At 31.6% G+C, this 23,976-nt stretch overlaps 3 protein-coding genes across 4 annotated transcripts; 1 reads left to right on the forward strand and 2 right to left on the reverse strand.

Moving 5' to 3' along the window:
* Positions 1-379: 379 nt before the first annotated feature.
* LOC133782031 (soyasapogenol B glucuronide galactosyltransferase-like) lies at positions 380-1,858 on the reverse strand. Its single transcript, XM_062221174.1, has one exon. It carries the CDS (start codon positions 1,856-1,858, stop codon positions 380-382), a length of 1,479 nt encoding a protein of 492 aa, XP_062077158.1.
* Positions 1,859-7,425: 5,567 nt separating this feature from the next.
* On the forward strand, positions 7,426-11,996 carry LOC133812859 (protein IN CHLOROPLAST ATPASE BIOGENESIS, chloroplastic-like). Its single transcript, XM_062246685.1, has 11 exons — positions 7,426-7,655; positions 7,827-7,910; positions 8,882-8,956; positions 9,056-9,098; positions 9,179-9,236; positions 9,871-10,038; positions 10,134-10,196; positions 10,296-10,390; positions 10,506-10,587; positions 10,708-10,818; positions 11,661-11,996. Exons 1-11 carry the CDS (start codon positions 7,517-7,519, stop codon positions 11,799-11,801), a joined length of 1,059 nt encoding a protein of 352 aa, XP_062102669.1. The 5' UTR covers positions 7,426-7,516; the 3' UTR covers positions 11,802-11,996.
* Positions 11,997-14,560: 2,564 nt separating this feature from the next.
* LOC133812860 (filament-like plant protein 7) lies at positions 14,561-19,648 on the reverse strand. 2 transcript variants are annotated; one of them, XM_062246687.1, is made up of 6 exons: positions 19,427-19,648; positions 18,988-19,126; positions 18,073-18,211; positions 15,590-17,960; positions 15,416-15,473; positions 14,561-15,214 (listed from the first exon to the last, which is right to left on the reverse strand). In XM_062246687.1, exons 2-6 carry the CDS (start codon positions 19,075-19,077, stop codon positions 14,699-14,701), a joined length of 3,174 nt encoding a protein of 1,057 aa, XP_062102671.1. In that variant the 5' UTR covers positions 19,078-19,126; positions 19,427-19,648; the 3' UTR covers positions 14,561-14,698. The 2 variants fall into 2 exon arrangements, with proteins under 2 accessions (XP_062102671.1, XP_062102670.1); XM_062246686.1 differs by having other exon boundaries at positions 18,073-18,217; positions 19,427-19,647.
* Between the last annotated feature and the right edge of the window lie 4,328 nt (positions 19,649-23,976).

The raw sequence follows: 23,976 nt of genomic DNA on the forward strand, positions 1-23,976 counted from the left end.
ATAATTTTTTTGTAAAATAATATAATTTAGATAAGTAGTCGAAAACTAAGGCGGGTGGTCAAAAAATTCAAATCGAAAATTTTAAACAGATAATTGAAATTTTTTAAAAACTAATCGAATTTTAGACAGAGATTATTTTGTAAAAAATTATCAAAAATAGACAAAATTACTTAAAAATAATAATTTTCACAAATATCTCATATTTTATTTAAAAATGAATATTTAACACATAAGTTGAATTGAATCATGCATGGTCGAAAGCTAAATAAAAAGTTGAATATCATGCCCACAATAACTAAATATATTTATTAAAAAACCAAAAAAAAATTTGATTATCAAAAGCTGAAATTAATCATGGATTAGCAAATTAACTAGTTAACTATGGCTGAATCTTCAAAGACTTAAGCTCATCAACCAAAGCCACCAAGTTTGACCAAGACGAACCGCCACTCTCCACCGCCATTTTCGCAGCCACCGAAAGCTTCTTCGCTCTCTTTCTCATCTCCAAAGCCTCTTCTTCCTCATCGCTCATCACAAACCTCACCGCCTTCTCCACCTTCTCTCTCCCAACCGCCGCCGCCGTCTCTTCACTCACACGCCACCAGTCAAAGCTCCACCGCTCGACTCCCACGCCCACTCCAATCCTCACCACCTCCGTCAAAAGCTTCTCGTTGTAAAACTGCTCTGCGAACAGCGGCCACGTCACCATCGGCAAGCCCGCCGTCACTGCTTCGAGGATCGAGTTCCAACCGCAATGAGTCACCGTAGCTCCGATCGCCGGGTGGTCTAGAATCAGCAACTGCGGTGCCCACTTTCTTATTATCAAACCCTTTTGGTTTCTCTTCATTCTTTCCTCGAAACTCTCCAGAAACAGTGCTCCGCTTCGATCTATTTCTTCTTCTTGGGTCTCTTTCTCGTTGATTACCCAGATGAACTGGTGACCCGAAGCTTCGAGACCATGAGCGATTTCCACGAGCTGTGTCGTCGGGAGCCTCGTGAGACTCCCGAAACTAACGTAAAGAACTGAGTTTTCTTCTTTCGAATCCAACCAGTTTATCAAATCTTGGTTGTTAACGTTGTTCTTCTTCTTGTTGTTGCCTCTTTCTATTTTGTCTGAGAAATCTTTGTTAACCCAGAAAGAAACCGGTCCTAAACTCCATGCTTTTGAGCCAAGCTTGTTTCGAAAATGGTCTTCGTAATCAGATTCGAGCTCGGAGAAGCTGTTCACGATAGCTCCATAAGATTTCTTCCTCGAATCTGCCAATGCTTCCATGAAAGAAGACCCAAATCCACTCCAATCCGGTATCTTCGATTTAAGCAACTCAACCTTGTGCGGCAAACCCTGTAGCGAAACGACGTCGTTTTCACCACTTACGGTAGCCGCCGAAGCAGCGCAGAATTGGAAATAGCTGCTGCCGTCAAAAACCAGCCTGGGAATTCCGAGCTCGAGCGCCACGTCGGCGGTCCAAGGGTGGAACATGTCGCTGACTATGCAGTCCGGCCGGGCTTGGCGGAGCAACTGTCCCATTGGTTCTTTGAGCAGTGCGATGCCTTGGGAGATTTGGCTACACATGTGCGCTGAAACGGCGACGTTTTTATTCTCGACGCCGTCGGGGAGGCCGAGTTGGGATGAAGGGAAAGGGAGGAGGTGTGTTCTGATTCGGTGACCGGCTTCGGTGTCGCGGTCGATGGAGTTTTGGAAAGTGGCGGCGTTGGCGGCGGTGGTGACGATGGTTACGTCGGCGCCGCCGTGAGCGGCGAATAGTCTGGCTATGTCTACCATTGGGATCATGTGGCCTGCTAGGAAGTAAGGGAGAAAGAAGACTCTTAACTGATCATTTTCAAGCTCAAAAGCCATGATTACATACAATGTGCACACACACACATATCTATTGATTTATAGAAGAAGTTGGTTCAACCATTCAGCTATTTTGTCTTAATATAAATTTATTTACTTGGCAACCAAATGAAGATACAAACAATATTTATTTATAGTGTTAATATAATTAGGAAATGAAAAAGTTGTAAATTAATTCAAATATATATGTTAAATAAATAAATTATGTGTCTTAAAATAATTTGTTGGACATGGGGAATAATTTGTTGGACATGGAGAGGACGGAAAAATTAGGGACAACAGATTTTTTTTTCTTTTGAGTGGAAATGAAGGTGTGGTCCCAAAAACACAAAGAAAGATTTTAATCGAATAAAGTCTAAGTTTTGATGACTTTAAGTTCATGTTCATGTTAGGAATTAATGGAATGGAGATGAAGAGTGTGGTCCTAGGGTTCTTTGTTGTCCAAGATGTCCTAACCACTATAGCTTTTGGTGGCTGGTATCACCATGTTTGATTTCTCATCTCCTCTCCCAAACTCAGGTACATTCACGCCATGTTCGATTCAGCCCTAGATTTCTTATGTTTCTTGAAAATAGAGCTACGTGTTTGTTTCTAGGTAAAAACAGATTAGAAGTGCCAGAATATTTTTTAAAATAATTAGTTTGTTATTAATTACTTTGCTTTTTAAAATTATTTATTTAAAATGTCATGTTTGTAATTAAACCTAATTAAAAACTTATAAGTAGATTATGTGCTGTGAATAATAGCTGAAACAAATTGTTGCAACAAAATGTAAACGGAATGTATTTACACCACCAAAAAAAGAAATTAGGTGTTTATGACGACAATATTACTATATATATGAGTGTTGTTATTTGGTACCTTAAGGTACCCAACACCACATGAGGTGGTACCCATGATTGGTCAGCGATACCGCATAATACTTATTAAATTCAAATAAGTAGGATCCAATATTAGATTACACCAATAATAATATGTCATTTACTTGTGGTATTGGGCAACAGCGGTGCCTCTTAGCAATTCTTTCTCTCTATTTAAATATATATATATATATATATAAAAGAATTTTTCTATAGGGGCTTCACTTAAAGTCTTACCTGTGGGACTCTCAGTGTTCTCGACCTATGAACAGTTTTCGGCACAATTTTTTTTTACGACCGTATATATTGTAGCTATTTAGAGCATCCTGCAAAGTTTCAGAAAATTCCGAATAGTTTACAGTACCGAGAACTAAGCTCAAACATATTGTTGCATCGTGACTAATTTTTTTTATGTACGTGGAAAGCAACATGTTTGAACCTAGTTTTCGGTAATGTAAATTATTCGGAATTTTTTTAAACTTTGTAAAATGCTATAAATAGCTACAATATATATGATCATAAAAAAAATCGCACCGAAAACAGTTCACGAGTCGAGAAATAAAAAGAACCTAACTAATAGGACTTAAAATGAAGCATCACTATCTCGATTGGTAAGGCAGTTCAACTCCATGTAATTGAAATTGTTTCTATAATTGAAATATTAAATTTTTATTATTATTTAATTTAAAAGGAAAAACGAAAAGGCCACATTTTCAAATTTTTCTCAACAAGACACTATTACTAGTTGAGTCAAAATCAACTTAAGTAAGATGTTTGTAGAGCTCAACTAGACTTAGTCGAGCTTTACTCAAGCTTCAAATCAAAGGTTCACATAGTTTTTGAAATCACGACTATGTTAAGTAGAGCCCGACCATAGTTGGTCAAGCCCCCAATTTTTTTATACTTAATTTTTCTTTTCAAAGAAACTGAATACTCTGTATATTAATTTTTTTTAACTAAAAAAAAAATAGACAAAATTGAGAGACATAATACTACAAAATAATCAATATATTTATTATTTTTAAGATGGGAATTAGCTAGTGATTTTTTACTATTTATTTATTTATTATATTCTATATATATAATTTCACATTAATAAGTTTAGTAAAGTTTAGAATTGAATTAATGTAGTATTGAACATTCTAACCATATGTCACATAAAATACTAGATAGCTTAAGAACTATTTAGCATTAATCATAATAATACAGCTTTTACAGCTATTCACATTCATAATTCTCTCTATGTACCAATTCAAAGTTCTTTTTTTTCGTCACTAAAGACTCGTAAAGAAATCTAGAACATATATCACTAAAATTTATTATATATTTTAGTATTTCTTAAATCACTATAAAAACAGTTTTTTTAAGTATAATTTTAGTCAAATTTATTTAATATGAACAAACATTTTTATTTTAGTCACATAATATATTTATGTGTAACCGTTAGTATTAATTGTTAACTACTGTTAAGTATTCACGTGACACATTTTTATACTTGTAAATGATGTGTTATACGTTCCGGCAACGAGCACAATCACAGGCCAACGGGCCCCTTATAATTGGATATTTTGAAAAAAATTATGACGATATGCAGCTTTTTAATCCATTGTACTAATGAAAAGCTGCGAAATCAGCTTGGGTGAAAATTCAATCGGAATGCAAAGCATTTTTCTTTTATAAATGATCTAGGTATTATTGCCGCCAATATCCCTAAATTCTTTAAATACTATAAAAATCATTTTAAAATTTAATTTTTTTTTTAAATTATTAGAAACTAATTAATAAAACTAAAATTTACAAATTCGAAACAACCCAAATTAAAATTAATACTAAAAAACATTCCAAAATTCTTATTATTAATTAGTTTTTAATAATGTTTTAGATTTTTTACAATTTATTATTATTTTTATAATCTTTAAATAATTTAGTCTAAAATCATCCCAAAATTCATATGTGTCACATGGATACTTATTAGGCAGTTAACGGTGAGTACTAACGGTTGCATCAAAATTATAAATTTAGGTATTATCGCAAAAAAATTTGTATTAAAGTGTAACTTTTGAAAAGATTTGAGTATTATCGTTGCTAATTAAATTAATAAAAATGTGTCTCGTGGATATTTATCAGTGCAGTTAATGATAAGTACTAACAGATGCATCAAAATTATAGATTTATATATTATTACCACAAAAAAAATTGAGTATTATCGCCGCCAATATTACTATATTTATATATATAAAAATTATAATAAAGTAATATCATTTCATTCGAGAATTATAATGTGATCATTAACGTGATCACATACCATTAACATGATCATGCTAATTGTTATTACACTTCACTATTGTTTTACAGAATAGATTTAGTCATATTTATTTATAATATGGTCGAAATATCTCGAATATAATTAGATAATGCAATTAATATATTTAAAAAAAAGTTCTAATATAATTAGAAATTTGATCATAGTACGCTACAAATTATATAATGCCACATCAACTTAAGGTGGAATATTATTGTTGGCTAATAATGTTTGGTTGAATTAAAATAAAAGACTAGTAATTATTTGTTGATTATTTTTTGGCAAAATTAAAAAAATAATTTATAGTATTTTTATTCTCATGGAAATTTACTCTTCAAAATTATACTTAATATTTTTTATTTTTCTTATAAAATTCATTGCCGTCATTAAATTAAATAAATATAATCGTTGGTTCCTCAATGCTAACTAATTGGTTGTATAAAAGTAGAAAATATATATTTTTCAAGGAAAATGCCTTTTTATTAAAGTGTTACTCTTATATCCCAATTTTTTTTAGTGAATAAATCTTCTAAATTTAAAATACTCATTATACTTTTCTATTGAAAATAGTATTATATTCTCTATATATCGATCAAATTTTCTTTTGGCATTTTGATAAAGTACACAAAATATGGCATTTCCACAAAGCACAAGACACAAGTACACTGATGAGTCTGCTTAGATGTAAGGAACATTTACATCCTAACACATATATAACAAAATAATATAACTCTGTTAGTTATTTTTATATATACCGAGATATTAATATTAAATAACATAAATAACTAACATTATTAATTTATTTTTAATTAATTATACCCATTATATTTTAGTTAAAATACAATTCTCTTAAATACTCCAATACCATATTTGTAATATCAACTCAAAAGCAATTACATAATTAAAAAAGGAAATTGTGGTTGAATCAAAGAAAAAGGAATAAATGATTATTTTTATTGCCTTATTATAATAATAATAACATGATTAGTAGTGTTTGATGTAACTTTCGAGTGTATATCCAATAGTTTTTATTACACACTATTTATTGATTATTATTTCGTATTCAAATTACTTGATTGAGAATATATACTGTATGGTATCTTTATACTGTATATAGTATCATTTGTGTTATACCAAAATTTTTATTCCACTAACTAGTATCCAACATACTATTTATTTAGGAAACCAACACTTTGGATTGATTCTAGTTTTTATTTGGCAAGTTTTTAAGTTAGGACATGTTTTATACTATATATATGTTTTTGCTTCAAAATGTTTGGTAGGACAATAATCGTGTGTATTTTATTTTGCATTCTTTATTTTGTGGTATTTATAAGTTTATATTGTCAAATTTTTTCTACTAATGGTATCAAAAAATTATGGTATTTATAAACATAGCTTTTTTGGCCCATTTTTCTACTCTTTGTTTGTATTGAGATGTTTTTGGGTTTGATACTTAATGAGATTTTTTCTACTAATTAGTATATAAAGCATAGTATTCACCTTTTAGTTTAATTGTTTACTCTTTTGGCATACTTTTTGGTGTTAAAGTTTTATAATGAGTTTTTTTTTCTTTCTACGAATTAGTATTCAAAACACATTGATTGATTTTTGTCTATTTTTTTACTAACTTGTGATTTTTACTATTTTTTTATATAAATGAATTCTTGTTGTTCTACTAATTATAAAATCTATTTTATACTCTTTCAATTTATTGTTCTATAGATTGGTATCCAAAAATTGAACGGAAAAAAAAAAACGTCCTCCACTACAAATGAGTATCTAAACAATTGCATCAATTACCAATAATTATCTAAATTATTGTGTTGACTACCAATGAGTATGCATTTTCATTTTCATATATTGGTAGTAAATTGTGTATATTCCATTTTTCCCAAATCATTGAATGGTGATATATTGATAATAGTCAAACCATTTAATGGTAACCTCTTGCTATTCACATTTAGACTAGGGTAAATTTCGTAATAAAATTAATGATTTGTTAATATGTCATTAAAGTATAATAAAAAATTAAATCATTTAAGGAATTAGATTAAAAAAAAAGTTATTTAAGGAAAGTTGTTATAGTTTTAAGTAATTTGGAAAAATTTAATTATTTATTAAATTAAATAAAATCAGTTATATATAATAATAATTAATATGTTGTGGGTATATTATTTTATTTCAAACAAAGTTGTTATTATTTACTTATATTAGTATACATGTGTAAACAGCCCTAGATGTAATTCAGCCCAATCTAAATTGGGCTAACAAAACCTTCTTAAAGTGTTGGGCTTGGTATGAGATGATATTAAGCCCAAATATAAATTGGGCCGAAAAGGCCAGATTCGAGTATTGGGCTGGATAGAATATTAAGCCCAAACTAATGTGGCTGAGGTTTTTGGTGCAAATTTGAGGCAGACGAGAATGGAGATGAAATGTGAACCAGAGCTCAAAGCAGTGCCGGGACTCGGTAATTAAGAGCTTTACAAAATAATGAAGGTTGGCGGAGGAGTGGTGTACGGAGCCCCACGCGCCACCGCTCTACCCAAACTACTACTCGGCCATGGCAGCAATAGACTTCGCTGCTTTGCTTCTTCCTCTTCTTCTTCTTCATCATCATCATCATCAGCTGGTAACCCCATAATATGTGCTCTTTTTTTTTTTTTTTTACATTAATGGAGATGGAGTGTTTAATAATTTTTCTTTTTGTATTAATGCATATGGCCAAATGGGAAAGTCTGGTGACTTTGAATGAGTATATGGGCTTCTTCATTTTTCAGTTAACTTTTGGTACAAATTGCAGATCATGTGAGTTTCATAAAAGATGTAGCTGCTAGTCATCCCCCTGAGAATTTGTCTCAGTTGATGAAAATGCTCAAAATAAGAGGTGGGTTATTGCTTAAACACTGAAATCATTCATGTATGACATTGAAAATTGTAGCTTTATTAGCTCAGAACTTCCAAAAGTAGCTGTTTTCTTTATACTTAGGTAGTTAGTAAAAGTGACCAAGTCTAGAGCATGATTGCCTGCCTACTCCTTTATAATTTTTGGGTCATCATAGTATTGAATAATTTTTGCCACATGTTCTTGCTATGTGATTAGAGAGGATATTGAAAAAATTAATCCAACAATTTAATTATTTCACTTACTATTAGATAACTTAGTCCTAATGAAAATTTTGTGATAATTTATCCTATTCAATTTGTATATCAATGGAAAGAAAAAAAAATATATATATAACTTTATATCCAACTTTTTTAAATATATAGATATATATAGTACAATTTTTTTATATAGGGGCTTCACTTTAAATCCTACCGGTGGGGCTCTCAGTATTCTCAATCCATGAATAGTTTTCGGCGTTATTTTTTTTATGACCGTGTATATTGTAACTATTTAGAGCATCTTGCAAATTTAAAAAAAAAATCTGAATAGTTTACAGTATTGAAAACTAGGTTCAAATATGTTCTTTCTACTCGCATAAAAAAAAATTAGTCACGCGTGCAACAACATGTTCAAACTTAATTTTCGTTACTGTAAAGTATTCGGAATTTTCTGAAAATTTGCAGGATGCACAGTCATAGAAAAAATTGCCCTGAAAATTGTTCACGAGTCGAGAATACTGAGAGCCCACTAGTAGGGCTTAAAGTGAAGCTCTATAGAAGAATTCTCCTCTATATATATATATATATTGCTGGCAAATAATGAATTCATTTACTCTTCTATATTTTCTCTAATATTTCTTAATCCAATGCCTTCCAATCTTACGGTGTATATGAGGAGTCAATGCCTTATTCTTAGGTACTAATCACATGTATGTTGTTGCTTATTTCCAAATATTTTGCTGTGTATATTAGGTGATACTATTATGTCTCCGGGAGCTAAACAAGGGTTAATCCCCATTGCCATTCCACTTGCTAGAAACAACTCTGGTATAAGCATTTTTATGATTCATTTGGAATAATTATTCATTTATCAATTTATGGGTTTCTCGATTTGAGTTGAAAATTTTACTCTATCCATATTACTAGGTGCTATAACTGCTCTGCTGCGATGGCCTACAGCTCCACCTGGGTAAGCACTAGGAGAAAACTTTGCATTTTCTTTTCTTGGTTACTAGTCCTCACTTAATGGATCTTCCTTAATACCTACAGCATGGAGATGCCAGTAGTGGAGGTCAAAAAGCATGGAGTTTGGCTTTTGGCCAAGAATGTAAGCTCTATAACATGCAAAAGTTTAATTTGATTTCAGTGAAAATGCATATATATAAATATATGGAGTGGGGAGGTGTGGTTTAAAGTGTTGGATGAGTTTGGGGTTTCTTGATGTATGCCTTTCTCTTGTTCTCAATTATTCCTTTGCCATTTAGAGGGGGGGCGGGTGGTTCATTTGTGGCAGAGTACTGTTTTGGCGACTTTTTGGACAATTTGGCTGGAAAGGAATAGTAGGATTTTTGAAGATGCTTCTTCCTCAGTAGAAAGTATCTGGGATAAGATCAAGTTCTGGGTGGCCTCGTGGGTTTTTAGGTCAAAAGGTTTTGAGAGAGTTTCTTTCTTGGATCTTTGTAGGGAGTGGAGTCGTTTGTGGCTGTAATAGTTTTAGGAGAGTGAGTCGCTGGGAGTTTTCTTATGAGTGTTTGGTTTAACGTTCTTATCTGTTTTTTGTAACCACGGTTTTCCTCCACCATAAGTGAGGAATCTCAATGTTATTGGGAGGAGCTCATCCTTTGACCTCTGTCTCTTTTTCAAAAAAAAAATATATATATATATATACATGTTCAAGATTTAATTTTTCTCCAAAGTAGTCCAAAATAACTGCTTGTATTGTACCCTTATTTCTTATACAGGTAGACCAATTGATTCACAGAATTCTAGTTGAAGCAGATGCCGAAAACTCTAGTGATGATAGCAAAGAGCTGTTTCATGCTTCAGCTGATGTGGGGGAAAAACTTTATACAAAGGGTGACTTTGCCAAGTCTCAGATTTCAAACCTAGATGTCTACCTTCTAAAACAAGTATAGACATACTTTTTTATTGTTTTTACTGCAATTCAATCCTAAGACAAGGTGGGAAATTTAATAAAATGCCATAACAAATAGATCATTTTCAGGTTGGTTTGTTCCCTGATGTTTTAGAGCGTAAAGTAAAGCAACATTTTGAGAAAGGAGACCAGGTTATGCTTGCTTGACTATGGTCACCATTTTTCCAAGTAGTTCTGGAGTCTTGACAAGGTGGGGAAATCCTAAATTTTGTCTTCATGTTTTATCTGAAGGTTTCAGCATTGGTAACTGGAGAATTCTACACTAAAAAGGAGCATTTTCCAGGATTTGCACGGCCCTTTGTGTTCAACGCAGAGGTTTTGCTGAAGTTCGTAGGAAACTCCTCCACTCTTTTTCCTTTTACTTTTAGTTTTAGTCTGTTCTCAACTGCCAACCGAGTGCATAGCTCATTTTCTAAGTAGCTCTTTCTTTACATTGTATAGAGTTGGTCGGACTGTAGAAGCTAAAGATGCTGCAAGGGGAGCTTTAAAATCACCATGGTGGACACTAGGTTGCAAGTATGAGGTAAGAACCTATTAACAATCCGTTCTTGTAATCGTTTTCGGTTTCTCCCTTCTCATTTGAATCCTCTCCTCACCACCATATGTGTTGTTGTTGTTGTTGTTTTGTTATTATGCTATTCAGGAAGTTGCTAATATAGCTCAATGGGATGATGAGCAAATTGAGTATTTTAAGGAGAAAGTCAGTGAAGAAGGAAAGCAAGAAGATCTTAAGAAAGGAAAGGCTCCTGCTCAGGTTACTACTATTGTACTAAGTTATATTATATAGCTTCAAACTTACAAGTGAAATGGATAATAGTAATGACACTAATAGAGTAATGATATGTACACAAATTATACACTGAAACATTACACACCAGAACTAGGAAGGTTATTTCAATCCAAAATATCTAAGATTAGTCTCATTATATTAAAAGTATTATCACATCATTGTATATAATGTTTCGGTGCATACTTTGTGTGCATATATCAATACTTACACTAATAAACACCACAAGCCATTTGGGATACTTTTTTTTAGGCATCTCGGGTTTGAATCCCCCTAAGTCCTTATTTTAATTGTGGGTAGCCTCCAAATCCTTGCTAACAAGAAATGATCTATACGAACTCGCATTGCCGGTTGCCCGAGGGTCTTCGCTCCTCGAACGAATGTGAGAGGAGTGAAAGGAGACCATATATCGCCTTTTTTTTCACCTGAAAACTTTCCCTTCCTCCCCCGAGCTCGAAAACCTGGGGGAGGTCTCCATGAAGAAAGGTCAGTCCTGGGAGTGAACAAAGCTAAATTCATTGGGATATCTGGTTAGGTCAGTCCTGAACCTCGGAATGAGATCTTTTGGTGGGCAAGGTAAGAAAGCGAAGTCGAAGTCAAAGTCGGTTTGTCAGCAACTTCCGTTGTCAGTTTTCGCCTTGTGTCATCCGATTTGAGATCTTTTGTTGTTTGGCAACAACAACATCAACTTGATTGAGAAGATCCAATTTAGACTCCTATAGCTAGGGAATGAATTGGATCACTCTTTATGTTTAGAAAAAGAAAAAATAATAAATGTTATGTATTAAATGTGATTTTGTTTGGACCAGGTTGCATTGGATGAAGCAGCTTTCTTGTTGGATCTAGCTTCTGTGGAGGGGACTTGGGATGAGTCTGTTGAGCGTATTGCTGAATGCTATAAAGAGGCTGGTCTTGATGATGTTGCCAGATTCGTACAGTACAGAGATTGAGTGTTATGAGTATAACATATTTTTTTATAAAAAAATTTATTTTGAATTCTTGTAAGTTGTAACCACACTAAAACATTCATGTGGCTACAATTTTGAGTTATTTTTTTCTCTTCTTTTACTTACTTTATAGTTTATTTGAGGTTGAAAATTTTGTCCCGAGCTACAAATAAACAAATAAAGGACATTCTTATATTTTTTCGGGTTTATATTTTTTTGGACCTTGTATTTTTCCTATTACCTGTTTGAACTTTCTGTTTTAAAAAATTCACATTTGGACCTTATATTTTGTAAAATGACTCAAATAGACCCTTAAATTCATTTTTGATGAAGAAAAAATTAAATATAACAACACAGTTTTTAAGTAGAATGATTTTATTTTTGTTCTGAATTGTTAGTTTGGTAAATTATTTGTGATTTCAGTTGAGAAAATTTTGATCAAAATTGAGTTTAGGGTTCTATTTGAACCATTTTACAAAACATAGAGTCTAAAAAATAATTTGTTCAAATACAGGATCCAAAAATAGGTATGAGACAAAATACGAGGTCCAAAAAAGTATAAACCTTATTTTCTCTCTATATTTGTACAACTGAATGCATGATATTTTTATACGTTATTTAAAATAATATATTTGTACAACTGAATGCATGATATTTTTATATATTATTTAAAATAATAAGTTATTGTATCTATAGTAAGTAATTTTGTCTAATCCAGCTAGGTTATATGAATTGTTGGTTGTAAAAAGACATTTCCTATTTGATGATAAATCCCACATCATTAATTTAGTTTTATCTATATAATATGTTGATATATTTATATATATTGAATATGCTCCTTAGATATTAATTATATGAAACTACTTCAACTCATGGCTATATCCACTTTTTTCTATACTAACCAATAACCACAATAAACTATAAAGGGCATATTTTCTCAGTTTAGTGTCGCTTTGTTGCAATTGTGAGTGGTATATGATTGTATTATAACTAACAATGTTGTTTTTGTAACAATGTTGTTTTTGTTTTTCTGATTTTTAAGATAAACCAATTGATAAGATTTCATTTTTATTAACATAACGTAAGAGATGAATGTTCTTTGCTCTTTGTATTTAATTTATATGTGAAACTAATTTGATCGCCTAAGCTATTTTTATTTATTAACAAAATCTTAATTTGATTAGTGCCCTTGTTTTAAAAACAAGTGTCCTCCATGAGCTTATCAACTTTATGTGTCTTTCGCCGTTCACCTCTTGGAGGGGTGGTTGGGCCTTGAGCTTTGTAACAAGGTTGGGGTTCAAACCCCCGTACCCTTAATTTGTACATATTATATAATATGTATTGATTTGTACCCCTTAAGGTGGTGTTGCAAGTCCCCCAATGTGGTAGTAATTGTGGTGTTGTTGTCCCTTCTCGTGGCGAGGTTCGACACTTCTTCCTTTAAGGGTGTACATGTACGTCTTATGGTGTGCTATGTTAGGTTGGGATTTGTAAATAAAAGTTGAAGATTATTAACATATTTTGAGCTACAATGATGTATACATTATATGTAACATGTAACGAAATTTTTTTTTTTATCTATTTTCCTATGAGAAAACATCTTATAGATCAATCAGGCCAAATCAATTACTTTTGTACTTAACTTAGAGCACTCCCAATAGAGGAGATAAAATGTCTAATTATTTATAATATAGAGAAAAAATTGTTAAATAGTCTTCCAATAGGTGATGTAAAGTTATATTTTTTTTACCTAAATGAATAGTATTTCTGTATATATGTAGTGAAACAATATTCATCAAGCTATAAAAATTTTATTATTTTTTTTATAAACTTTTGTATATATATGAGTGTGATACTATTATATTTAATTATTTTATTTCTTAAAATGAATAAAATATATTTTTTAAATATAATATTTAAATGATGTAGAGAAAAAATAGAGAAGTTGATGTATGGTATAATGTAAAAGTTTGAGGTAAATTATAAAAAAAAATATGATTTGGTGGTGTATTTTGTAATACACTTTCTCTGTAATATTTAGCTAAAACTCACAAAAATATCTTCCATCAGTTCCTTTATACATATATTTATAATAGCTATGCACAAACTCCAATTATTTTATATCTACATTTACATATCCTTTATATAATATTTTAATATTATTATTTTTCTTTATAAGCTTTCTCTCTCCCATTTAGTATACATATTTATTATTTCTTTTTTTTTCAATTATTTTATTTTACTTTAATTAATAAAATATGTTTAAAGATATAATATTTAAATGATGCAGAGAAATATATACAGAAGCTGATATATAGTATAATGTAAAATTTAAAATATATACAAAATAAAATTTTCTATTTTTGGAGAGATATTTTAAAAGATGGAGTAGATCATCCAAAGGAATACTCTTATAAATCTTGTGTACTTATTTTATAGAATTGCTTTTGCGGTTGGACTTAATTGGACTCAAGTACTCTCTCCCAAATGAGTGTTATTTTTTCTAATGTAAATTGAGACACATAAATTGCACAAATATCACCGAGTGACTAATTTTTGTGTATTTCTAGCACTTGTCGGATGGAAGTATTCACTCCACCCATCTCATGTAATCCATTTTTCAATCTTGTGTAAAAAAATATATAAATATATATAAAAAAAATAATATAAACATTTAAATATTTTTAATATATAAAAGATATTATATTACCTAAATATACCCTTTAAAATACATAGCATATATACAAACGTAATACACAAAATTGTAACAAAATTAAGCTTTTTTTTGTTTTATTATTTTATTTCTTCAACTTTCGAACTAGTTACAAACCAAACCACAGCTGTAGGAACACGAACATGATCAGCACACATTGACATCACTTGCTTTATAATAATTTCCATTATGAAGGAAAAGGAATAGGAGTTTTCTTGCTATTACTACCTTTCTTCTTTCTCCAAAGTAGCTTCTTCAACAAACTCCCACCACCATGTTTTTTGGAAGGCACAATAGCTAACATATCAACTGCAACATTATTCTTATCTTGTTCTTTGCCGTTAGGAAAAATGATGTTCTCTAATGGCTCTATTACCTTGTGAGAGCCTAATTTAGTAGTGGCGGTAGTAGTGGAGTTGTTGTCAATTTCTTTGGTTTCCGGCGATTTAGTAGTCTTGGTTGCAGCGCCGTCTTCTGCTAGCATTCGATCTAGTAGGGACGTTCTATGATTGGTGTTCTTATCTTCATTTAGGGTTGGAGTTTTGGTGTTAGTGACGGTTTTAGTGTTACTTGGATTAACGACGACTTTATCGAAGAGGACAGCTTCTTTTGGTGTAGACAATGCCTTCAACTGCTTCCCAAGGCTTATGATAGTCTCTTGGCACTCTGCTAACTTTTCTGATGCAGCTGTTATCTCCTGATCCTACAAGATTTATCAACCAGAAAAAATGAGACAATTCTGACTTTTCTCAAAGTCGAGTCGTATTAATCTTGGTAATTTTAATAGTTGGGACGAGAAAGCTATAACATATTCATATTCAATTCTTCATGAAAGCTAGAGATTTGAACAAAATTTGTATATACGTTTGAAGTATTCGTATTTGCTCGAATATAATTAACTTACACTTCGAATTTGCTTTTGTTCCTCGTTAAGATCGGCGTCTGAGCTTTCCTTTTTAAAACTGATGAATCACATATGTCAGATAATGAGGGCTCTCATAAATGCAAAATAAATAAGAATGACTGAGAATAAAACTAATGCAATGAGGCATAGTGTGTATCTTGTATTTATTGGTACCTTTCAAGCTGAAGTTGTAGCTCGACACATGTAGCCTGCAATTCTTCAAAAGAGTGGTTTTTGTTATCCAGCTCAACCTCTAGAGACGAAAAGTTCTGGCGAGCTTCGATCAGCTCTCCTCTTACCGCATTCAACTGTGTGTCAAGATCTTCATTCATCATCTTTTGAGTTTCAATTTGATCCGCAATCATCTCCTTTGATTTTTTGAAATCTTGCAATTCTGTTTGCAGGCTTTCAATGACCTTCCTAGATTCCTGAAGTTGCTTCATTAGGTTTTCTCTCATCTCGGTAGCCGACTGAAGTCTCCCTTCCAATTCTTTCTTTTCATCCTTCAATATTCTGCTTTCTTCTACCATAGCAGACTTTAGTTCTTCTGCTTGAATACTATGGCCACTCGAATCAACAGCAGCCGATGGCAAATGTAACAACTGTTGTCTCAGAATGTGTGCTCTTTCTGCTTCTGTGAAGTGACCAATAAATCCGGCTTCTGCTTCAGTTTCACTCCTTGATTCATCCCAATCACATTGCTTTATAATGGCATCCCTCATGCTTGAAACATCTTGAAGAGAAAAGCAGTGATTTATGATCCATTCCAGAGACGAAGTCAAGGCTTCCACAAATTTTCCAACATCAGCCTTTCCATTCAATAGATCATAACAAGCATGCACGTATTGCTGTAGAACTTCACTGAGTTCAGAAGATTTCCACTGGAGGACACGGACCATGTAGCCTGTGGGCGATTCTGAATTCTTCAAGTCAGACGGTACACTGATCCCTTCAATAAGCTCAATCATTTTGCAGATGAATTTACTCATATCTGGCTGGACCTGCTGATTGCCCTTATCTGATTGTGAGATGCTCACATCAATCCCTCCACTGGATGAATCCATTTCTAATGATTTCTTTGAATCTAATAATGTATCATTGCCTCTAACATGAGAGAGATTAGATTCATCAAAATTATTTGAGTCTTCCCTTGTAAGAGCAAGTTCACCAGGCTTTGGAAGCGTCCTATGCACCAAAGCTAATCTAATATCCTCAATAATCTCTTCGAAGTTTCTTCCTGTCACACGGTTTTGCTCCAATACCAGTTTTAAAGCGTCTTGAAGCCAAACAGGGAAATCCCCATTGAAAGAGTGTTTAATTTCTTGATTTGACATGCTGAATCCTGATTCACTGTCCGAAACTGGAACTATTTGACTACCCACTACTTCTGAGGAATTCTCACTGGCTGTTTTGTTGACAGAATCTACAGCTAGTTTTTCCATTTCAACAAAGTCATCCATCAAATTTATGTCTAAGGCTCCAACTCTTTTTGACAGTGATCCTTTCTGTTTTTCATTTCGAAAGTGTTCCAATTCTGAAATTAAAGCAGAAGCCCACGATTCAGCACAGCTAGCCTTATCATCACTGTCAATCTCAGACATTGATGCAAGAGAGAACTCGTGTGACACAAAACTATTTCTTCTTGGCTCTGTTAACATTAGACCTTTCGAAGATTCTTCGAACTCAGCTTGTGAAAGTTGGGAAGCTGTTCGGGGGGACATGTTTCTTGAGGATTGGAGTTCATTTGTCTTTTTAATGAGCACATCTCGGAGAGCTTTGTTTTCTTCTTCCATAGCACATAACTGCTCAGTAAGTATGCTAATCCTTTTGCTGTGTGTTTCTAAGGAGTTGCTTCCCATGGAGTCGAACATTAAGCCAGATGGATTTGATTTTCTTCTCATTTCAATAGAATCCCTTCCCAGCAATTCAACTTCATTTTTCATTTTCAACAAGGCAGCAGGACCTGGAAGTCGCTTCCGGACCAGGAGGCGGAGCCTCTGGCACTCTGATTCTAACTTTGCAATTTTCTTCACACTCTCCAAGTGCTGCCTGTGTGATGCATCAGCAGTTCGACGATTGAATTCCCTCTCCTCGTTACGGATCTCAAGCTCTTTCTCCAGCACTCTAACCTCATATTTCAAAGCAGCGTTATCTTTTTCAGTGGATTCTAACCTATTCATTAGTGAGCTGAAATCTGCTTCCACCTGACTCAACTGTCTATTCAATTCTTCTATCAATTTTTCCTTCAGCACAAGCGTCTTGCCACGATGAGCATTCTCAGCAATTATCTTGGCAAGCCTTTTGTTTGTTTCAGCTAACTTCTCCTCTAAAACCTTCTGGGTTTTCTCGAATTCCCTTGAAGTCTTCACTACAGCATCATGAATCCTTTGTTGTTGCTCATCTCGAACAAATCGCAGCTGCTGCATACATTCCTTGAGGGCTGCATCTAAATGACCTACTCTTTCTTCCCTAGCAACTCTCTGCTGCAAAGCTTCTTCCAGTTGCATCTTCAGAGATGCTGCACCTTCTTCTGCCTTCTCCCAGCCTATACAAACATTTGCAAGAAAAACGGTACATAAAGATATAATATTTGGCAATTCCAAATAATAGGTATTACTACAAACAGACGACGGTTGCAAAAATTGGCAGTGAATTACCCCTCATAGCTTCCTGTGCCACTTTTGCATGTTTCTCTACAAGTTCATCTTTAGAGTTGCATTCTGAGAGAGCAGATGAAAGTTTGTCGTTTAAAGTTTTCAAGTTCTGCTCCAATTCCACTTTCTCATCCAGAAGTGCCTGTATCTAAGAAAATTGAGAACCAATGAATATTATAACTCAAGCTCTTACATAATATTATAAAAGTTGCAATCAAATTTTTGAGCAACCTTAGGACCAATCAACATACTTAAATGAAATAACAAATTACTTGGGAAAGCAGTTAGAAACCACAACGAAGAACCAACCATTCACTTCGTTATTAGGCAATATTTTTTGCAGTACACTAATTAGAATCAGATTATTGTATAATCTCAGCAAAATTAAATAAAAAAACAATAACCAAATCATTTGAATTGCATTAAGGCAGCTTAATCTTGGTAATTAGTACCATGACCGTGGAAAATTCAGAAATTGAATCCAGATTCCGTTCCAATTTAATATTTCTCTTGCTAATTAATTATAGTCTTATTTATGGGTTTCATTTTCATACCCCTGAGATTCATTTAAACATGATTATTTAATCAATAACTAATTGTCAACCTCCATTGTTACCCAAATGAACACGAAATTGGACTTGGAGTTGCAAATAAAATAATAATTAAAAAAAAAAAGTTATGCATATGATTGTGAGAATGATCAATTATTTATAAATTATGATGTACGTAAGTCCAAAAAAATGAATCCAACTAAAAAATAGTGCAACAGGAACTCACTCAATATTAATAGGAGAGGTTATAGAGAAAAATAAAAATAGAAAAATAATAATAATACGTAAATATGCATGCTTTTACTGTTAAATTAATAACTATTTAAATAAAATTAAAATAAAATAGAAGTAAAAGGTATTAAGTTACCTCATCGTTCCCTTTCAAAGGTTTATCAGTCGCAACAGTGCTCTTCTCTGTGGATTTCTTTTTCCAAAGCCATGCCTTGTTAGTATCCATTGTTTTAGTAATAATATACGCAGCTTCAACACTAAACTAACCAAAAAAACTGCACAAAAAAAGAAAAAAAAAAGTTACTGCTTCACACTCTGAATTTTCAGCTAATACCGATCATCATCGTCGATTAAGAAAACAATCGCTAAAATTTCTCAGGGAAAAAAAATAGTGACAATGCCATTAACAACAGATATATTGAGCCAAACACAATCTGAGTCATTGTGTCGGTGCATGAACGATCGGCAGAGCAGAGGAGAGAGCTTCCATGGCAAGAAATTAAAACCATAAACTATCGATCATATACATACATATGCACAAAAGCAAATAGAGAGAAGAAGAAGCTGGTGAATACCTCATTGAAGGCACTAATGTGGCAGTCTCCGATCTCTCCGCGACTCACATTCGCAGCCAGAACCAGAAATTTTACCAGAGCTTTTTAGAGATGACGAGAGGAAGGAGAGAGAATAGGAAAATAGAGTGTTTGGTAAACGAGAAAAAGTAAAATGAAGGAAAAGTAAAGTGAGAAAGAGAAAGATGAGAGAGAATTTGGTGGCGAAAAAAGAAAAGGAAAATGAGTAATGTGTAGTTGGGATCTGACTGAGTGAGTGACAGAAGAAGTGAATTACGAAGAAGAGGACGGTGTGCGTAGGTTCCACGCGCGAGTGTAGAGAGTGGGAAGTTGACGGTGTTGACGGTGTTGACGGGCTCTTGTCGCTTTTGCTTAGATCGGACGGTGAGAAAGAGCGGACGTCCTGTCAGATTGTCAGATGTATATCTTAACCAAAGCCCAGGCACAAGCAGTCTTTGATATTCGTGTCCCCTAAAAAAAAATACTGACGTGACTTGCCTGGTTTCGCGTAGTATTTTGTTTAATACGTCGTCGTTTTCGGGTACAGCAAATTTAATTTTCTTATTTCTAATATTTTTAATTATTTTTATACGATAATTAGATAAATAGTAGATGGGTTTATAATTTTTTGGAATATATGTTTTGTCTCGTTACCTTTGCTCTTATATTTTGATAAATTATTTTATGAACTTTATGTTTTGAAAAATAGTTAAAATAGAATCTTAAACCCAATTTTGATGAAAAAAAATTGAATATAACAACACAGTAATGAGAATGATTTTATTTTTGTTTTGAAGTATTAGTTTGGTAAATTATTTGTAATTTTAGTTGATAAAATATTGACCAAAATCAGGTTTAGGATTCTATTTTATAAAATATAAAATCTAAAAAATAATTTATCAAAATATAAAATTCAAATAAATAATAAAAAAAAATAAAGTGTCGAAAAAAGAATAAACTCTTAGTAAAAATAATAAATACGAAATAAAATTATTTCTGTTCGGTATGTGCTGGGGGTTGTTTTGTATTGAGATTTGAGTTTTTTTTTTAATTTTAAAATATGACATAATGGACCCAAATAATAAATGGCACGTCAGAATTACATAAATAAATCAATTTTAATAAATATTTTCATTTACTTTGATAATTATTATTACTATTTGCTAGAGCATATTCCTTCAACCATAAATTGTAGTTACCTTTTAAATCAAGTCTAATATATATTAAGTCTTGTTACATCTACGCATTAAGTTATATCTTTTAAGGTAATACTCTAATCTTTTAAGGTAATTCTCTAATTTAATAAAAGTTTTCTTGAAGAGAAATACAGAAAAAAAAATTATTAATTTTTCGGAAAATTACATAAAATAGTCAAATATTAATTTTTGGGAAAATTATATTTTTATGGTCAAATATTTATTTTTTTCAATTTTACGGTAAATTTTATACATTTTTACGATTTTTTTCACGTTTTTTTTTCACATTGTTTTTAAGTTTTTTTGTTGATGTTTAATTAGTCCAGTGTGTTGCTTTTAAGTTATTTTTCTTAAAAATTATATTTTCGTAATTATGAAACTTTAAAAATCATATTTTTAAAAACTTGAGTGCATATTTTTTAAGAAAATAAATAAAAACCGTACAAAAGTAAAAAAAAACTAAAAAAATGTGGATTTTACTTAAAATATCTAATAAATTTCATATAATCCCAACTTACATTAGTAACTCTGTATCTGCTATATTTTTATATACTCTTTATTCCAAATTTTCTTCTAAATTTAAACCAGAAGAGTTAAATATTTTTATTTTTTTTCTTTTTAAAAAGAGACAAAAATAAAGATCTCTAAATACATATAGCATATTCCCTAATGTATCATGCCAAACAATATAATCAATTTTTCTTTTTCTTTTCTATTTTTTTTTTTTTTCAAAACAACATAATCACTTTTGGAATCAAATAATTTCATTAAAATATAATAATTAAAATGTTTACATTATTAAATTTTTATACATTTATTAAATTCTAGACCAGACATTTTACTATGCAAAATTATGTAAGACTTTTCTATTTTCATGGTGTACATTTATATTTCTATATATGGTGTGGATGGTAATAAAGTAGCCGATCAAATAGGTGAACTTCCAACTTTGTAGAATTATTAATAAAATTCTATAATAAGCTATACAACATTTAAGCACATTTTCCATATAAAGACCATGTGTACTTTTTAAAAATATATATATAGAAAATTTGTTGGATTTTTAATCCATATCAATAGATATTTTTATTATTTTTGATACATTGAAACTCTATTTTTGTATATATATAATGATGTATAATATATTTATAAGATGTTTCACAAATTTTCAAAAAAATTCTCGATAATTTAAGATGCAGAATTTAAGATTTGACCTAGGGGTACACACGGGTCGGATTTTCGGGTTTATCGGGTTCGAGTTTTGCGAATTTCGGGTGGAGAAAAATAGTACCGAAACCGATCTAATTTTTTTCGAGTTTTGGGTTTTTTCGGGTTGGGTTCGGGTTGAGCTAGGCCTGCTGGGTTTTGGGCTGAAAAGCCCAATTTTACAAAAATACGATTTTTTAGATTTTTTTTTTTTTAAATTTCGGTCGAGTTCACCCGAACCCGAAATTGCTGTATATTAAACTCGAACCTGACCTGACATATTTCGGGTTCGGGTCGGATTAAGCCCGAAATGAACGGGTTTTTCAAAAATTTGGGTTCTCGGGGTTCGAGTCAAGTAGGTTTTGTGGGGTTTGCAGGTCAAATGTTCACCCCTAATTTAAACAGTCTGTTGTACTTGTTTGAATACTTATTTCCACATTTTAAATTATCTTAAATTTTCTAAAAAAAATTTTGCCAACCCCTACAACCACATTATACACTATTATATATAATATATATAATTACAATTATCTAAATTACAATGATTAAAAACAACAAAATTAGTGGCATGAGTGGTGTACTTTTTATATATAATATATATGGTATATCATATAAATACACTACTTTTTGTTAGCACTCAACATATAATATAAGTCAAATAATACTTATTTTGTTTATCTTGCCTAGTCTTCCCCAACTTCTTTAATATGAAAGTAATGTACTAATTATGTTCCTAATAATGATGATTTAGCCGACTTGTGGACCTATTTTCTTTTTTAAATTCAATTTCTAAAAAAAATTCTATTGTTGAATGTGACATTAGCTTGAAAAAAGTATATAGTTTTCTCTTTAATAATACTTTTGGTTATTTAATATTACTAATTATTTAAAGGGGTGATATCTTATGATATACTCTTTGATTAATCATGGCTCATATTCGATTAACTCGTACATTAATTTAACATGCACTACCAGACCACCACACGTGATTATTAAAAAAAAATTGAAGTACACGTGGTATAAAAAATTGAGCTACCACACAGCTGTCTCAGATAAGGGTTGGTAAAATGGGCAACTACTTGAACTAATGATATGTTGAGTCACTAATCTTATTATTTAGTAATGTTTAGAGTTTTTTTTTTATAGAAAGTGAAAGAAATTGGATTACTTAAACTAAAATTAATAGAATGGGCCACTATTGCTTAGGAAATTTTAGAGTTTGTTGGTACTTGGACATGGATAGAAAGTGAAAGAAATCGAAGATATTATGCAACAAGTTAAGAACTTGTCTTAAAATTAAGGTGGCCTTTTAATTAGAGCTTCATAATTCTTTTAATAATTTTTAATTTAGAATAAAATATTATAAATTTATTTTTTAAGTAAAATGTTGAGTCTTTGGACATGCTTAGCCCATAATTGATCATACTTAGACATACTAAAAACGTCATTACTATTTCGTTTCTTAAAATTTCTTACTTGTTTAATTTTAGAGTTTATTATTATAGGAAGAATTTACAATTAGGTGGTACGTCTTTGTATCTATACCGATAGGGCACAACCCTATTTTAAGCACGTAAATAAACTATGGCCTTAGTTTTTTTTTTATGGCGGTGTTCATTATAGTCATAGCATTACTTTTGCAAAATTTTGAGAAATTCTGAATAATTTACAATATTAATATCAAAATCATAGTTTAGACATTCTATACAAATGTGTTTTAGATTGTGAAATTTTTATAGAAAAAATATATTTACAAAAAAAAGGGTAAAAATATATAATTTTTTACTAATTTACCATGTACAAAGTATTAAAATAATATTAGTTGAACAATAAAATACTAACTTAATTTTCAACACTCTTTCCTTTTAGTAAAACATTGAACAAAAATAAATAGTCAAAACGGTTAATTAGCAAAAATAACTATTACACAAAACATATACTTATTTATACATAATTTATATTTTTTTGAAAGAATCATGCGAAACGTACTAAAAAAACACGTAAGTAACAAGTTGTTTGAAATATATTTCCAGTATTGTGAATTATTCGAAATTTCTTGAAAAACTGCAGGACGTTCGTTGTACAATGCGCACCGTCATGAAGAAAAAAAATAGGGTTAAGATGCCCCAAACGTGTTCATATAAAGAGTGT

Source organism: Humulus lupulus, chromosome 1 (assembly GCF_963169125.1).
Source record: "Humulus lupulus chromosome 1, drHumLupu1.1, whole genome shotgun sequence".
Classification (NCBI taxonomy): Eukaryota; Viridiplantae; Streptophyta; class Magnoliopsida; order Rosales; family Cannabaceae; genus Humulus; species Humulus lupulus.

Coding starts and splice junctions, on each gene's coding strand:
- LOC133782031 (XM_062221174.1), bottom strand. CDS start 1,858: ATGGCTTTTGAGCTTGAAAATGATCAGTTAAGAGTCTTCTTTCTCCCT.
- LOC133812859 (XM_062246685.1), top strand. CDS start 7,517: ATGAAGGTTGGCGGAGGAGTGGTGTACGGAGCCCCACGCGCCACCGCT. Junction 8,957..9,055: donor ACTTGCTAGAAACAACTCTG/GTATAAGCATTT, acceptor CCATATTACTAG/GTGCTATAACTGCTCTGCTG. Junction 9,237..9,870: donor TTTGGCTTTTGGCCAAGAAT/GTAAGCTCTATA, acceptor TTTCTTATACAG/GTAGACCAATTGATTCACAG.
- LOC133812860 (XM_062246686.1), bottom strand. CDS start 19,077: ATGGATACTAACAAGGCATGGCTTTGGAAAAAGAAATCCACAGAGAAG. Junction 18,218..18,987: donor CTTTGAAAGGGAACGATGAG/GTAACTTAATAC, acceptor CAATTTTCTTAG/ATACAGGCACTTCTGGATGA. Junction 17,961..18,072: donor GGCACAGGAAGCTATGAGGG/GTAATTCACTGC, acceptor ATGTTTGTATAG/GCTGGGAGAAGGCAGAAGAA.